Here is a 16,079-nt window from a genome sequence, read left to right on the forward strand (position 1 = left end):
AAAGTAATTACATCTCAACTTAGGTTTTTAAGTCATCATTGAGTTAAAGCTGCAGGAAAAAGTAACTGAATTTGGTAGAAGCATAGCTTCTGAGGACACTCACAGAAAACAGTACCGGTACTTTGGTTTCTTTTCTACATTCATCTGTCACTCTTCACTATGATTTCTCAGCTGTCAGACTTGCAGAGCACACTCTCTTTTAATTTGATAAATGTAGGTCTCAAAAGTAATTTTTGAAAGCCTTGAACATGGTGACCAACATCATGAAAATGGCAATTTACAGTAAGACAGCACAACAAAGAGATGTAATATAAACCAGTCTGCAATTTATAAAACTGCTTTTGAAAAAAGCAGCTTCACAATAATGATAGTCCTACCACACTGATTTATCTAAATTTCCTCTGTGCAAAAATAAATCTGCGTATACACACATATATATATATATAAAGAAAGCTAATTATATATACATTTTTACAGGGATCACAGTGAATGGTTGATTGATGTTCTTCTGCCACAAGGTAAGAGATATTTTAAGGGTAGGTACAAACTATCATAATTGTACAAAGCTATGCTGGTATTTGTCCCTACTGTATTACTTGAACTGCTACATTCTGTTCAAATGTATTGGTTTTTTTTTTATTTCAAAATAGTTTGTTCTTGAAGCTGCTTGATGTCCTTAAAGTACTATGAAGAGTTGACTAATCCTCTGTCTGAAATACTATGCAACTCTTTATGCCTGAGGAAACAGAGACAATTGAACAGATTTTCAAATCTTGAAGCATTCACAATTGGAGCCAAGTTTTAAAAAGTATTTGTGTCCCACAGTGCTCTCCAAAAAATGGGGCTAGTTCTTCCAGTAACCTGGGTCTGATCTGAAAGCTCTAAAAGCTGCTCAAAATTTGTAACATGAGACTGCTAAGGATATCAGAAAAGGACATAAAATATTTTTCGATGATCCAGTCATTGATTCAATCATTGTCCTTTGGCCAGTGAGAAAACCTGATATTTTGTTATCACTAGGAATGCAGACAAAGTGTGTTGACAGATTAATCAGCATATTATGTAAAATAACCCTTCCAGGGATAGAATGAAGACACTGCCTCTCAGCTTTGCAAACTGAAAATTCTTAGGCAGTTGAGATTGTTTTGCTGTCTGCTTTCAGTTGAAATGTTATCCAGATTAAGGATGTTTTATTTACTTAAGGGAGGCACTTCTTTTTAATCAGCCTCTTAAACTTACTGAATCATATGTTGCCAGGGCTACAGATCGAATAGCTACTGCCTACAGGTTGAATCAGCAAACATGTCACTCTGAAATTATGGGCCACAGACACAGTGGCTGCTTCTGCGTTGTTCACCCACGTTCACTGCTCTTTTGTGCCAAGAGCTTTCACAGGCAGTGCAGGCCCACCTGAGCAGTGTCTCCCACAGCATGGCACAGTCGTGTGTACAAGGTGTGCTTTCACAAGTCTGGCTGTGAGGCAGAAGCATAAGCAGAACGTGGGTGGGTTGCAGAGCGCACCACACTTAATTCTCCAAGGCTGTTACTGCATTTCAAAGTAGAAATAGCCATAGGCATAAGTGTACAGTGTCCTAACTTCTGCAGGCTTATCAGGAAACACAGGTTTAGCCCAGAGACTTCCTTGCAGGATGTCCATTTTCCCATGGCTGCCGTAGTAAAGCAGAAAGACCATCACTTTGTGTTCATGTTTTGTATGCCTTCCCCTTACAGCTGAAATTTCTGCTATATGTCAGAAGAAGGTAAGATTCAGCCATTTGTGTGGTGGGGCATGATTTGATGTTGTGTGTAATTTCATTCCATTACCGTGCAGTGCGTTCCTCTTTGTACCATTCCAAAATTTCACAATTTATTCATGAATGCATTTATTGGTGGATGGAAGTGATTCAGCAGCAGCAGGTTTCTTTTTGTTAAAACTGACAATGTTGGTTTGAGTTGTAGGTTTTAGTTTAAGTGGCAATTAGTAAAGCAATCCAATTATGCAGCTCCGTTTGCATTCTATAACTCTGTTTATGAAGAGGATAGAACAAGAGATGAATTTTAAATCTAAGTGTTTATTTATCCTCTCATCCTCTTGAAGTCTTGGATTAATCCTAAATTGGGCAAAAATCATACTGTAAAATGTGTATTTTTAAAAATACGTGGACTGAAAATCTTCAGTGCTTGGCTCTAAAAAGATTGCTGACAAAAAGAATCTGCTTGCAATACATACCAGCTAATGTGTTTTAATAAGACTTTAATAGCAAGGAATACGGTGTGTAACATACTCTCATGTGGTAAAGAAAGCTTTTCTGTTGGGCTGGATTGCTAGGTGGCAGAAATTTCAGGTGCTTATTTCAGAGGCTTGTACAGTTTCCTATGATAAGGCAGATCCTTACATAGCATAAACTGTGGCATGGTGGCACCATTTTTTTGCACTCCTAAGGATCTACCTGTTGCTACCTGTAACTTAAAAAGACCTTCTGAAGCATAAGCTGGTGTTGAGAGAACTACTGTAAAATTTAGAGATTGCTCTAAGTCAGGAGGTTGAGGGTGATGACTTAAATATCAGTTTGGTGTTTCAGAAGAGGAGTAACTGTGACATTTAAGTCCAGGCTCAGCATTTAGTCCTGAGCTTATCTTTCTGGAGGGTCAGCGATGTTCGGCATCAGGAGGTCGCACACAGTTGTGCTTACACGGAGCGATTTTGGAAATTGCCGACACTCGAGCCAGCTCCCTAGTGCTGCCTCTCATCCCCGTTTCCATTTCCTGGTACCTGTGGCCTGATGAACCCTTCTTTATTCCCAGAACTGCAGCTCCCACGTCAGGAGAGCCGTGGTCACGTGCTTCTCGGCGGGCTGCTGCGGCCGCCACGGCAACCGGCCCGTGCGCTACTGCAAGAGGTGCCACTCCAACCACCACAGCAGCGAGGTGGGCGCCGCCGCCGAGACGCACCTGTACCAGACCTCGCCGCCGCCCATCAACACGCGCGAGTGCGGCGCCGAGGAGCTCGTGTGCACCGTGGAGGCCGTCATCAGGTGAGGCCTGGCCACGGCACCGGCACGCGGAGCGGGATCAGGGCATTTCACGTAAATATGGCCTGCAGAGCTTGTGCAGGTGGGTTTTATTGCCGCCGGGATAATTTGAGAGCAGACACTGAACTTCTGCTGCTTTAGTGGAGGATGGCTCGGGTGTGAGTGTTGTCCTGATGAGGATGTCAGCTTGGAATCCTGGCATCTGAGGTTATTGAGTTTGAGGAAAGTGATGACATCAAATGTCTTAACATCTAGTTACTCTTGATTAGATACCTGTGTCTGCTGCAGGAAAGGTGCATTCACTGACCACAAGCTTGTTTTATAGCTTGCTAAAAGAAGCAGAGTTTCATGCAGAGCAGAGGGAGCATGAACTCAACAGAAGGAGGCAGATGGGCCTCTCCTCTTCCCATCACTCCCTGGACAACACAGACTTTGATAATAAAGATGATGACAAGCATGACCAACGCCTCCTGAGCCAGTTTGGAATATGGTTCTTGGTAAGAAATTCTTGCTTTCTTCTCTCTTTTTGGTTGCTTCTCTTTTACTTTCTGAAGTCTGTTTTATCTATTTTTATTTTTTTTCCCTCCCTTCTTGGCTTTAGTTGGAGACATTCTTATTTATAAGCAAAACTTTGTCTTCTGAAGCTGTCAGACTTGGAGGTTTCATAACTACTTTGGGTGGAGCTGTTGACTACCTCTGAGTCTGCTACAAAGTGTATAACAGAACTATTCACTCTCAGTTTTTTATTTCACTTTGTATTTGCCACCAGCTTCTGTTCACAGGTGCCCTCTGTTGAGTGCCATTATTTTAACTTTAAAAGGCAGTCCCCTAAAAATCTGTTTTTCACCTTCCAGCTTTCAACATCACTTTCTGGAAGCAGAGCTTTCTCTCTTACCCCTGAATAGGCTGGAGGATTCTTAGTGGGATGCTGACTATTCCTGCAGTCAGCTTGATCAAGTTGTGTCAGTGTTCTAGGGTGATTTTATGATGCCTGTATCCCCAGTGATCTGTTCTGGTTATGCTGGATATTAAGTTCTGCACCTTTAATGCTGGTTCCGAGAGCGAGGGGAGGAAAAAGAAGCGCGATTTGTTTGTGTGCAGACACTGCCCTTGCTCCTTCACGTTCCTTCTCACGGACTCTGCTGTCTGCAGCACGGACAGACAGCGGGACACAGACCTCCTTTGCTTTCAGTTGATGTTTTAGCTAGCTGAGGCGAAGTTCCCTGGACTGTGGCTTTTCTTTTTCTTGGGACTGACCAGCCCTGCTCTGGGCTGAAAACCCAGGAATGCACCAGGAGCTCAGGCCTGTGACCCACTGGGGCCCAGGACAGCATTTTCCAGTGCAGAAGGGACTGAAAAGAGGCTGAGTGAGCTGAGCTACACCCCATGACAGGGACTTTCTAAATTTGCCATCTCATCAGAACACCAAGAGGTTTTATTGTGTAATTATTCAATTGTTATGGTTGTGAACACTTTGCTTGTTAAATAAACAGGTTTTCTCCACTTTTCTCCAAGGACCTTTTTCCTGAACCAGTTGGAGGAGGGGCTGCTTGAATCTGCTTTCCAGAGGGACCCACTGAGAAATTTCCTCCCAAGTTTGCCCTAAACAGAACAGTCAGTCAGTGTACTCCATTCACCTGGTGTGGGTTGACAGAATGAAGCCCTGCTGGTTCTACCCCCACAGTAGCTACCAGAGATTATTCCGAAACAGCAGGACTGCTGCTGGCTAGTTCATGAGCAGGCCGGGCTGCAGCCTGATAGATCCTCAGAAAGTGCATTTTGCAGTTCTCCTTAAGGAGAATTCTCTTGCTCAGGCTCCTTCCAATTCACCTTTCCTCTTGGGCTCTCCCTTCAGTCACCCAGTGACAGGTGGGCAAACAGCAGGACTCCTCATCCATTATCTAAACAGAGATAGGATCTCTGGATGGCAGGGTGGTAGGTGTGGAATTCCATAGTGCCAAAAAACCTGCTCTGCAGTTTCAAGGGACTACACGAATAAACTTTATATTCTGCTGACATCTTGTGGCTTTTGTTGTTTAATGTTGTTTTAGAATTAAAGACATCTCTTATTTTTAATTTTTTTAATTATGCCATGTGCATCTGTTCTGTATCAAATAATGTTTTATAAAGACTGAAGGTCTATATTTCCAGAGGTAGAATTGAAGTGCAAACAGAACAAGTTCTGTTTCACTGTATATGCCTCATCCCTGACATTCAAAGTGTACCTTTCTGTGGCAGGGAGGAAGAACTCACTGTCTCCATTCTATTCCTGTGAAATCTCTTGATCTCTCTGTAGTGGATATTGACAGAGGTGACCACACAGGTTGTGAGAAATCTTGGGTTGCTGTTTTCCTTCATAAAAGGATTATCTTTCATGCAGAAAAGGGATAGGGGTCAAGAGTTCCTGCTAAAAAGGCTGCCAGCTGATACTGCCTTTGAGTTAATGCTCAACTGAGCCAAGCACAAGGAAGCAAACACCTTAACTTCAACCTGCAATGAAGCAGAAGACTGTGCTTTGAATTGGCAAGAGCTTTGATAGCTGCCACATCTCAGGAAAAATCATGGAGGAAAAACCTTTGTTAAATGGGTTCTGGCTTCTCTGGGAAGGAGAGCTGTCATTTCCTTCTCCAGATATGACACAAACATTTCTCTGTTGTTCACTTGCTGCGAGGCAGTGGTCACCAGTTTCAGGTTGCCAAGTGCTAAGAGTGCAGCTTTCACTAGGACATGACAATGAATAGCAGATAGGTGGTTAAAGGAGATTAAAGGAGTTTCTAAATCCTCTTGTCATCCATTCTTTGCATTCAGTGCAACAACCTAACCTGAAACTTTGTCTCCTGTCCCCAGAGGTTACCAAGAGCTCGAACATTATGTAATTAAGAGCTTAGCAGTGTGCTGGCCTGTGAACTGGGGTAGAAACTTGGTCTCAGACTTGTGACAGCTTTACAGTCCAGGTATCATTTTAGAGAGTTTGGAAAAGGGGAGAAGGTTCATAATTATGTCAGAATTTCTGAGGACTTAAAACTCATATTCATACCCCAAATGAGGACAAAAATTCAAGATTGGAATATTTTTGCAAATTAAAGATCACTTATTACATTAGGTAGACATTTTCTTTCAGAATTTTTGAAATTCTTGATTTGACTTATCTTTTCATCTGGTACATATGTGTGTGTATGTATATCATATATTTTACTAGGTATTACTGTACCTTCTGAAATGAAAAGTGATTTTAAATTTCAAACCAAAAAGTTTGTCGAAGCACTCTACACTGATTTTTTTTCAGTGTTGAAAGTAAACAAAAAATTTCAGTGCCTGTTTTTTTTTCCCTTTTATTTTTATTTTCTGGTTATGAAATTTCTTGTCAATTGTCCTGTACCAACCTCTACTTAAAACTGATCATCTCATTTATCTGCTGTGTAATCTGCATCCTCATAACTCTGAGAATACACAAAATATAGTAGACAAAAAATTTCCTGCCTTTAATTCTAGAACTGAAAGTTGGTTTGTGTTTCTCTCTTCCAGGTGAGCCTTTGCACTCCCAGTGAGAATACCCCCACAGAGAGTTTAGCAAGGCTGGTTAGCATGGTGTTCCAGTGGTTTCACTCCACAGCTTACATGATGGACGATGAAGTTGGTAGCCTGGTTGAAAAGCTGAAGCCCCAGTTTGTTACTAAGTGGTTGAAGACAGTCTGTGATGTCAGGTTTGATGTCATGGTTATGTGCCTCCTTCCTAAGCCAATGGAGTTTGCCAGGGTAAGAACAATTAATCTGAAGGCTGCCTTGTTTGCTACAGAGATTAAGTGTAAAATCACCTTTTCTTTCCCAGCTCTGACAAGACAAATCTCAATGGTAGAGACAGCGGTGGAATTCGGGAATTTTTCCTCTTCATGGCTTTTTTAGTTTTCACTATGTTAGAAAGTAGGCATTATTTACACTGATGTGAAGGCAGGTTGGAAGAATATTATAGATATTGAAAAATACTGTCCATTTTTGATAGCTGCGTATTTTCATTATGCTGCTGAAGTGCCCAAACTTGTCTTTGCTGAAAGGTATCATTTGCCCACTCCCAGATATAAGCCTGTCCTGTAGTAATGTTTCTTTGCTGTTTTCATACTTTATCTCTCCAGCTGTGAATTAAGGTTTATGAAATCACACAGTTGTAACTGAAGAGAACTCTGGGAATACTGATGCTAACTTAAGAGACCTGATTTGAATGACTCAATCAAGATCCCAGTCTGACATGCTTTGCTTGTTGCTGATGGAGAGAGAGATTTACCTGGAAGGTTATCCAAGGTGCCTAAGTGCAACCATTGGTGCAGCCTCTTCTAGAAAGAGTCATTCTTTCTGTCCATTAGTTATAAAGCAGAACTCACCACTTAGCAATGCTTTTTGAGACTCTTTTTCTGAGCCTCTCATGTAAAATGTCCAGAGGACATGTTGGACTTGTTTCCTAAAATTAAGTGACTAGGCTTGGAAGGGCCATAAAGACTTTGTGTGATGTGTTACATCATCAGATATGAACTGTACATCTGTGGTTTTTCATGACATAATGTGTGGGATTTGCTGTACATGTGCAGACCAGCACAGATGTGTGTTTTACTCTGAACCATTGCTGTCAGGTACACCTGGCTGTGGGAGGACTGAGGTCAGCTGAGGCAATGTGAGAGGTGGATGGATGCTTTGAATGTTAGAAACTGAACAAAAGAGATCAAGGCTTTGAAGTTAAGGGGAAAAGGAAGAACTGGACGTCATGCTGTAATCTCTTACAGATTTTTCTTCTTGGATCCAACCCCTCTTTTGAGTTTTGTTACCCCCTACTGTAATACTTAAGGCTAGACCAAAAACTTGCCAGATTTGCAAGGCTTCACTAGAACATGAAGACAAATAGCCATGAAATTAGCTGTGATAAATGAAGGAAAAACAGTTTGCTGGCCGAGATTACCAGTAATAGCTGCCAAAACAGCAGGCATCTCTAGAGCCATTAGTCAGGAACAGCAGATGTGAGCCGAGGTCAGTTAGAATAATTAATCTTTGTATGCCAATTACTTATGTACTTAGAAGCATATTTTTTTCTTCCATCACTTAGAACCTTTCTTCAAAAATCCCTGAAAAAACAACCATGAAATAACACCTTGTACAGACCAAGTTTTTCAAAATAAGGACCCAGCACTCTAACAAGTTGCCCAAAGCAAAAAATTGACAGTGCAAGTTTGATCAAATCAATCTGCGCCTTTTTGAAAACTGTAAATAATAATACATTGAATCATGGCCTGGAAGTGAGCAAACTTCATTTAAGTCTTGGACAATGCTTTTGTCTACTGTCAGTCAAATGAAAGAGGAAAAAACAATGCAGCTCCATGGCTGAATTCTAAATTCTGCCTTGAAGTTATTAATGATCACCTCCAAAAATTTCCTGTCTGCAACACACTGAGCCAATTTGTGATACTGAGCATGTTACAGGGGCTGGAAATGTTGTTCATCAGTATAATTCTTGGAAATACCCACAGGTTGGTGGATACTGGGACAAATCGTGTAGTGCTGTAACCCAGTTAAAGGAAGGGCTGAATCGAATCCTTTGCTTGATTCCGTACAATGTGATAAACCAGTCGGTGTGGGAGTGTATCATGCCAGAGTGGTTGGAAGCCATAAGGACAGAAGTGCCTGATAACCAACTGAAGGAGTTTCGGGAAGTGCTGAGGTATGGAGACATATGTTGGAATCATTCTGGGCTGGCATGTGTTTGTTGAGGGTTTAAGATGTCACCATTGTAAGATGGTGACAACTAACAGAAATGCCTATGTGTGCAATAGACAATAGTGAATGAATGCTTCTGATTTGTTTTTGTATCTTATGTTTAGACTAAAGGATTTAAGCTTTGGGAAAGTTTTCTTTCATTACTCCTGATATCTTTGTATCAAGAGCCAACTGCATGGATACTTCTTTGGTGTGAGCAAGGCACATTTTTAGTGTGCTTCCTCCTCCCGTCCAGTTGATGAGAAATGGCAGGGATTGGTAGAGCTGGCATTGATGTATTTGTGTAGCTAATATCTTTCCCTAATGAGCAAAGGAAACACCAGATTAAGAAAGGTGACAGTCATAATTTTATGTCTGGTTTATGACTCTGACAGTAAAACTTCACATTGCTTTTTAATTTATGGCAGGGCTCTGAAACTATCTGTAAGTTCATACTTGTAGGTACTGCTATAAACTTTTTTAGTGCAAATGTGGAATAATGGACTAGTGAGATGAGAAGTTTTCCAATTTTTGCAGTGGATGTTGGAAAAGATATTGCTGTCAAATGAAACTGGATGTATGTGATGTCAATTCTTAAGGTGCATCACCAAATTCAGAGATGGCCTTGTGTAGTCAGGACAGGTGGTATCAGCAGCCTACCTCAGCCCCCATGGAGGGTGGGGCTGCAAATAAAATTAGCTTTCTACCAGTTTTATGTTCTATCTCACACAGTGTATGCCATGCTAACTCAGTGATGCTACATTTTTGTTCTATTTTTCAGCAAAATGTTTGACACTGAGCTTTGTCCTCTCCCCTTCTCCTTGGAGGAGATGTTTGGCTTTATTAGCTGTCGATTCACAGGGTATCCATCTTCTGTGCAAGAGCAGGCGCTGCTTTGGCTGCATGTAAGTGTCTTTGCTTGGCAAGTCATGCTGAAATAGCTGATAATTTTGGAAAACAATCTGCTTCTCCAAATTTGATGCACCCCTTCTGCCCTTTGCTTAGCTCCAATGTAAGGATGGTTGGTAGACAGACCCTGAGTGTTGCTAACCCATCATGAGCAATAATGTAGTTGACAAGGTTGAGTTCAGTCAAAGGTTGCCCTCGGTAATCTTGGGGATCTTTTCTTGCCTAAATGATTTGTGATTCTTTAAAAATGGAAGCCTGGGAATTTCTTTAACCTTTGTCAATTGAGTCTTTAGGGCCCTTCAGTTGGCTGACTTTTTTACAGCATTACTTTTTAGTCTCCACAGAAATTGATCTGTAGATTCCAAAATTAATTCCAGTCTCCAGGAACAGCTGTAGTTATTCCTGCATATGAAGAGCTGGATTAGACTAGCTCTGTACCCACTAAGCTTTCTGCTGCTCTGGCCCTTTTTGTGCTATATTTGTCCACAAAACTGGCATTAACCCAATGTTCATTAATTAAAAGCTACAGGGAAAATCATGTCAGCTGAGGGCAATGAATTCAAAAAGGATATAAAATTTTCCACAGCACCTCAGAATAATACCTGTACTTTTCATTATTGCTTCTTTTCTGCTGAGGGTTATTTTAATTAAGCCTCTGCAAAGACCAATTTACTGGACTGTAATTTCAATTTTCAGGTATACAGAGGTTTCAAGTAAAGCATGATTTTTTAGATATTTCTTGAATTAATAAGACTTACTAATAACAATAACACAAGTACAAATGAGCTTATATTTATCTGAGTGTTGGTGGCACAATAGATTTTGAATGTTCTCTAAGTGATGTGCAATTAACAATCCTGTCACTATGTGGACACCTGTAGGCTATCATTCTGACCAGTTTCTTGGAATGAAAAAAGGAATTCAGTTTTAAGGAATAAAAGATAAATTAATAGTTACTAATTCAAGTATTGGTAATACTTCTGCTTTACAGAAATATTTTTGTGGAATAACCTCACATCCCTGTGTGTTTGTGCATAAAACTGATTTTAAGGTGCAACAAGTGGGTGCCAACAAATATTTTCAAAATCCCTGTTTTATTTTGCCCTGATTATAACAGAAATCTAAGCTTGCACCTCATCTCATTGAATCCCAAAATTAAATGCACAGAATTTGGTGAAATGAGTAATATGTTACAAAAATGTTACAAAAGTGTTACATGTATGTAACATATATGTTAGAAAAGTGTTACATATGTTACAAAAATGCATATAATGTAGCTGGTGTTTGATCCAACATGAAACTCATGCTTTCTTATTTATTGTCTTTCTTCAGGTGTTGTCTGAACTAGACATTGTAGTTCCTCTTCAGTTACTAATCAGCATGTTTTCTGATGGAGTTAATTCTGTAAAAGAATTAGCAAATCAAAGAAAATCAAGAGTCAGTGAACTGGCAGGAAATCTTGCAGCTCGAAGGGTAACTTTTATTTATCCTGCTTATTTTTTTGCTTATAACAGTCTTCCTAATAGAGTCCACATGAGGAATTAAAAATCCACTTTCATTATGGCAACATTTGATTGAAAACACTATACATTTTGAAAATGAAAGAAAATTTGGCATGACTTCAGTTAATATCACTCTGTCATGTAAAAGTGTAAAGATAATACAGGTAGGAACTTGGTATCTTTTCCAGCCTTTTTTATTCTTTGCACCTTCTATTGATAACCATCAGGAACAAATTGTTGTGGATAACTGCTCATCCAGAATGACTTTTTGTGCTCTGGTATGAATTTGGCATACCTGGCTATGTTTTGAAAGGGTGAGAGAGCAGAATTTATTTCTGTTTCCCTGCATTTTTTGTCCCAAACACAAGAGATGCAGAATTTGATCTGAAGTTATTTGTCAAAGGCTCATGGTCTAGAAGAAAGCATGTAGAAATCTGTAGGCACTGCACATACTTGGTCTGATGTGGCTTGACTTTCAAGTAGTTTGGATGAAGTGCTTCAAGGACAGCAGGAACAAGGTTGCTTGAAAGACCTGATTCTTTAGATTTAAGGAACTACAGCATCTAGGCAATTGATGATTCCTTACATGTGGTCTTCTGATGTAGTTCTGCAGATAGCACTGCCACGCCTAGCCCATGATCACTGCTAAATTAAGCAGAAGAAGTGGACAAACTTACTGTCTGCTCTTTCAGACCATGCCTGGCCTGAAAATAGACCTCCTGTGTCATCTAAGTGTGTCTCTCCCTGCAATGCCTGGAAGTTCTCAGGGTGTTTTATATGGCCTGCTGTGGTGTGGGCATAAATCAGTGCAGATATACACAGCTTCTTGCCATTGTGTCTAATTCATTTCCAGCTACCTGTATCCTTGGTACAGCCCTAGTTAACAAAGTTCTCTTGAGGTGGGCTCCTTTATTAGCCTCCTGCTGTAAAAGTCAGTGTCCATGGATTATGGAGCAGATCATTGTAACCTGATGGCTGCTTTACTGCCCACACCAATTCTCAGTTTGGTTTTTGCTACTGGAGTTCTCCTTAGTGGGAGTAACATAACTGATGTCAGCCACTTAGCTTAAGAGAATGTGTACATCTGGGCAGAATATTGTTCCTGTACTTCCATAGTATTTTATCATTCAGTGGTATTAAGGGACACCTGTCTATTTTGCAAAAAAGCTACAGAAGGGAGTGGCAAGAGTTCTTGCTATTTTTTTGGCATTTTCATATAGAATGAGATGGCTTAAATGTCTCACAGTCATTTGGACATGTTGTTTTTTATGTTTTCAGGTAAGCGTTGCTTCTGACCCTGGGCGCAGAGTTCAGCACAACATGCTGAGTCCTTTCCCAAGCCCCTTCCAGAGCCCATTTCGGAGTCCAATACGTAGTCCTTTTCACAGCCCTTTCAAGAATTTTGGACATCCTAGTGAAAAAAACATTGATTTTGAGTGTGAAGATGAGGAAATGAATCTTAATTGCTTCATTCTGATGTTTGATCTAATCCTGAAGCAGGTACTTGCAGAAGAAAAGCATCCACATGCAAGGAACACTGAAGTTCTGTAGTCACTTTTGGCTTTCCTGTATTGATTCTCTTTCTGCTTAGGGCGTGGCATTGATTCTCTTAGTCCTGTATTGATTCTTTCTGCCAAGGGCCTGGCATGATGTGTAAGGCATTTAAATCCCAGTATAGCTGTCATCACTCTATAGAAATTTTAGGTTCATGTTCAAAGAAGTTAGGTGCCTTCACATTCATATTGATACTAACCTGACATTACTGAAAAGAACTTTTCCGTGGAGTTTTGATTATTTTTACAGACTAGAGGCAGAGATTTGTTGATAGGTTTAAGTTAGATATGTCATTTTTGGATAGCTAGGTTTCTACATTGTGCATCCAAGGACAAGTGTTTCTGATGACAGTCTCCAGGTGGAATTAATGGCTTCTGTGCTCGAAATTGTCTATTTACTCTAGCTGTTTGAGCTTGGGCCTCAACACCAGTGGCAATTTAAAATTCTGAGTTACAGGTTATCTCAGATTCTTCCCAGTACTGTAAGATAAAACTACCAGAAACATAGGAAGAGGCAGACAGTTTGTACTCTGCCTTCTAAATGAATAATAAATCCTTACTCTTATCGTTTTCTTTCAGATGGAGCTCCAGGATGATGGTGTCACTTTGGGCTTAGAGAACAGCATCTCAAAAGATATAATATCCATCATAAACAATGTGTTTCAGGCACCCTGGGGTGGTTCTCACACCTGTCAGAAAGATGAAAAAGCAGTTGAGTGTGGTCTGTGCCAGTCCAGCATTCTGTGTTACCAGCTGGGTTTTGAGCTGCTGGAACAGCTTGCTCCAAAGGAAGAAATCAGGCTTGTGGTAAGTAGAACAGGAAAAGATCTGTATTATTGGTGTTCTGAAAATCCTTCACTATTCTCACTCCATTGTGCTCAAGGGAGCAAAGCTGCACTGACTTTTGGCATGAAGGGTTTGGGAGGTTAAAGCCAAATGCCATTGAGCTGTAAAGTTTCCTGAGTTTGAATTGATTCAAAGAAACCAGGGAAGATGGCAATATTTATCCACTGTGAACTCTTCCCCCATGAACACTGAAGTGCTATTTCACTTTGGAAGGGCATCACTCCAATCCTACTGTGTCTCAAATAAAATGTGAAATGTTGATACTTATCTTTTGTTAAAAGCAAAGAGTGGATACTTTGAAATGATTAATGATTTTGAGGGAATCAGTTGTCAAGTGAGCAAGCCTTAGTTGGAGCTTGACTGTTTGAAATGCTGAGCACTGTGAGAAAACTGAATTTACTTCAGGTTGAGTATCCAACTTTATCAGACTCAGATATGTACTCTACAGTCACTAGTCATCATTAAAGTTCTCTGTAGCTTTGCAGAAGAATTGGAGCATTTCCTGTGGTGATGGGGTGGTCTGATGAATTTATTTTATCTAGATGTCTATTAGATGTAACTGTTCCATCTGGTAGTTGAGAAGAAGGCATCATTTTATTTATTCTGATGCTCATTTGCTGTGGCGTGTTAGTAGCAGATTTTTATTAGCTTTTTTCCTTCAGTGGAGGGAATAATGATGCTTTTTTATGTTTCCATTTTTCAGAATTTCATTAGATATGTATGCTAGAAGTAGATATTTTGCACGTGGTATTCAATAGCTTGTGCTAGGAAAATCATCTCATGCCCCTCCAGCAGAGATTCTAATCTTAATTGAGAATGAGAGTAGTGCAGTCTTTTGGGCCTGGGACACTTCCAGAATTCCCCCTGAAGTTTACAACATAAATGTCACAATGGGAACCTTTAATCCTGAGCTCCTTGCCACAGGCAGAGGTAACTCCAGCCTGGAGTTGACATTTTTCAGTGTGAAAGTGGTTGAGGCAGGTCCTGCCCCTCAGCCTGTAATTCCACAGTAGGGCAGGAAACACCCTGCTCCTGTCTGTTACTCCTTTCAGGCAAGGATGACAAACCTGGTGAAGTATTGCCCCTTTGTCTGAACCCACCTCAGCTCCAATATGGATGTTCTGTTAAATCAGTGCCTGAAGCACACTCTTTTTGTCAGTATGCATTTGCTAATGCAAGATATGAGATATGCAGGTGATTTGAGTGCACAAATGGACATGGAACTAAACAAAGTCTGCCTCATTTGGGCTCAGTTTGTCACACCAAATGTAGCTTAGACAGCAGGATATGGCCTCATGTATGTAGGAAACATCAAGAAATGAATTTAACTTATTATATTCTTAAAGGAGCCCACAGATAACCTCGAGGATAGTCTTCTGTATACTAGACCTGAGTTTATTATAGGAACTGAAGGAGAAGAGGAAGACAAATCAGCACCAAAGCACGGAGAAAACCCAGGACATCACACAGAGACCACAGAAAATACTGGTAGGTAGAGGCTGAAAAGGTTATTGCTTTAGAAGTAAGGCTTTAGAAGAATTGCTTATACTCATATACAGTACAAGTTTCTGAAGCAGTCTTAAGTCCAACAGTGCTCAGTCACTTTTTTTATCATGCAATTAATTCTTTCTTAATTGAATAGGATGTAAATAAGTTGATAGCAAGTGTGACTGTCTCCCAAAAGTGTTAAAAGAAGTCTTTTAAAAGAAGGCTTTTTGAACATATAAAGTAGCAAAACATTAGATCACACATTCCATGCTATGCTAACTTTACTGCCTGCAGTGTTTTTGTGCCTAGAATTAATTTATCTCTCATCACTTTAACATTGATTAGTTTCATTTTGAATTCATAGATAAAAGAATTTTAATATTGTCTGTAACTTACATTTTTAACAGCGATAAAGAATGACACAGAAAGAAAGTTTTGTTATCAGCAACTTCCAGTTACCTTGAAGCTCATATACACTATATTGCAGGTAACATTGATTACTTGTTAGTTCAGTTTCTATTGTTGACAAAGTGGTGTCATTGTGTTGAGAGAGAAATATCTGTTTACACAGGAAATGTCAAGGTTTGAAGAACCAGACATTCTTTTTAACATGCTGAATTGTCTGAAGATCCTGTGTCTTCATGGGGAATGCCTGTATATAGCAAGAAAAGACCATCCACAATTTCTTGCCTATATTCAAGATCACATGTTGATTGCAAGGTGGGTTTTTATTGCACTTTTTGTCTTCATACTTTGTTGGTTCTCCAGATATACACTTGTTGTTAGTGTCAAAGAATTTGCAAGTTTACTGTGGAAAATTAACAAGAGTCATAGAGAAGTCTGGAAAGATTAGGAAACCTCTATAAAAGTTATTGCACAGGCTAATTAAGATGTAAGTGAAATCAAGGTAACCCTGCATTGTCCACCATGGCTACTCCATTGTGAAAGACCTCTTTTGCAATGAGTCAGAGTCTCTCCTGTTCAATTATACCATTACCTGAGACTGATGTATC

At 40.1% G+C, this 16,079-nt stretch overlaps 1 protein-coding gene across 11 annotated transcripts in view; it reads left to right on the forward strand.

Moving 5' to 3' along the window:
- UNC79 (unc-79 homolog, NALCN channel complex subunit) overlaps positions 1–16,079 on the forward strand; it is a 109,315-nt gene that overhangs the window by 24,148 nt on the left and 69,088 nt on the right. For 10 of the 11 annotated variants that reach the window (XM_063399261.1, XM_063399270.1, XM_063399262.1 and 7 more), the window contains 13 exons: positions 478–518; positions 1,732–1,760; positions 2,806–3,035; positions 3,358–3,529; positions 6,558–6,788; positions 8,543–8,733; positions 9,550–9,673; positions 11,010–11,150; positions 12,458–12,679; positions 13,312–13,539; positions 14,925–15,066; positions 15,474–15,553; positions 15,638–15,786. In XM_063399261.1, the coding sequence (XP_063255331.1) occupies positions 478–518; positions 1,732–1,760; positions 2,806–3,035; positions 3,358–3,529; positions 6,558–6,788; positions 8,543–8,733; positions 9,550–9,673; positions 11,010–11,150; positions 12,458–12,679; positions 13,312–13,539; positions 14,925–15,066; positions 15,474–15,553; positions 15,638–15,786 (1,980 nt within the window). The remainder of the gene's footprint in view (positions 1–477; positions 519–1,731; positions 1,761–2,805; positions 3,036–3,357; positions 3,530–6,557; positions 6,789–8,542; positions 8,734–9,549; positions 9,674–11,009; positions 11,151–12,457; positions 12,680–13,311; positions 13,540–14,924; positions 15,067–15,473; positions 15,554–15,637; positions 15,787–16,079) is intronic. The other variant, XM_063399268.1, reaches the window with a different exon arrangement.

The sequence above is a fragment of the Prinia subflava genome, chromosome 5, assembly GCF_021018805.1.
Source record: "Prinia subflava isolate CZ2003 ecotype Zambia chromosome 5, Cam_Psub_1.2, whole genome shotgun sequence".
Classification (NCBI taxonomy): domain Eukaryota; kingdom Metazoa; phylum Chordata; class Aves; order Passeriformes; family Cisticolidae; genus Prinia; species Prinia subflava.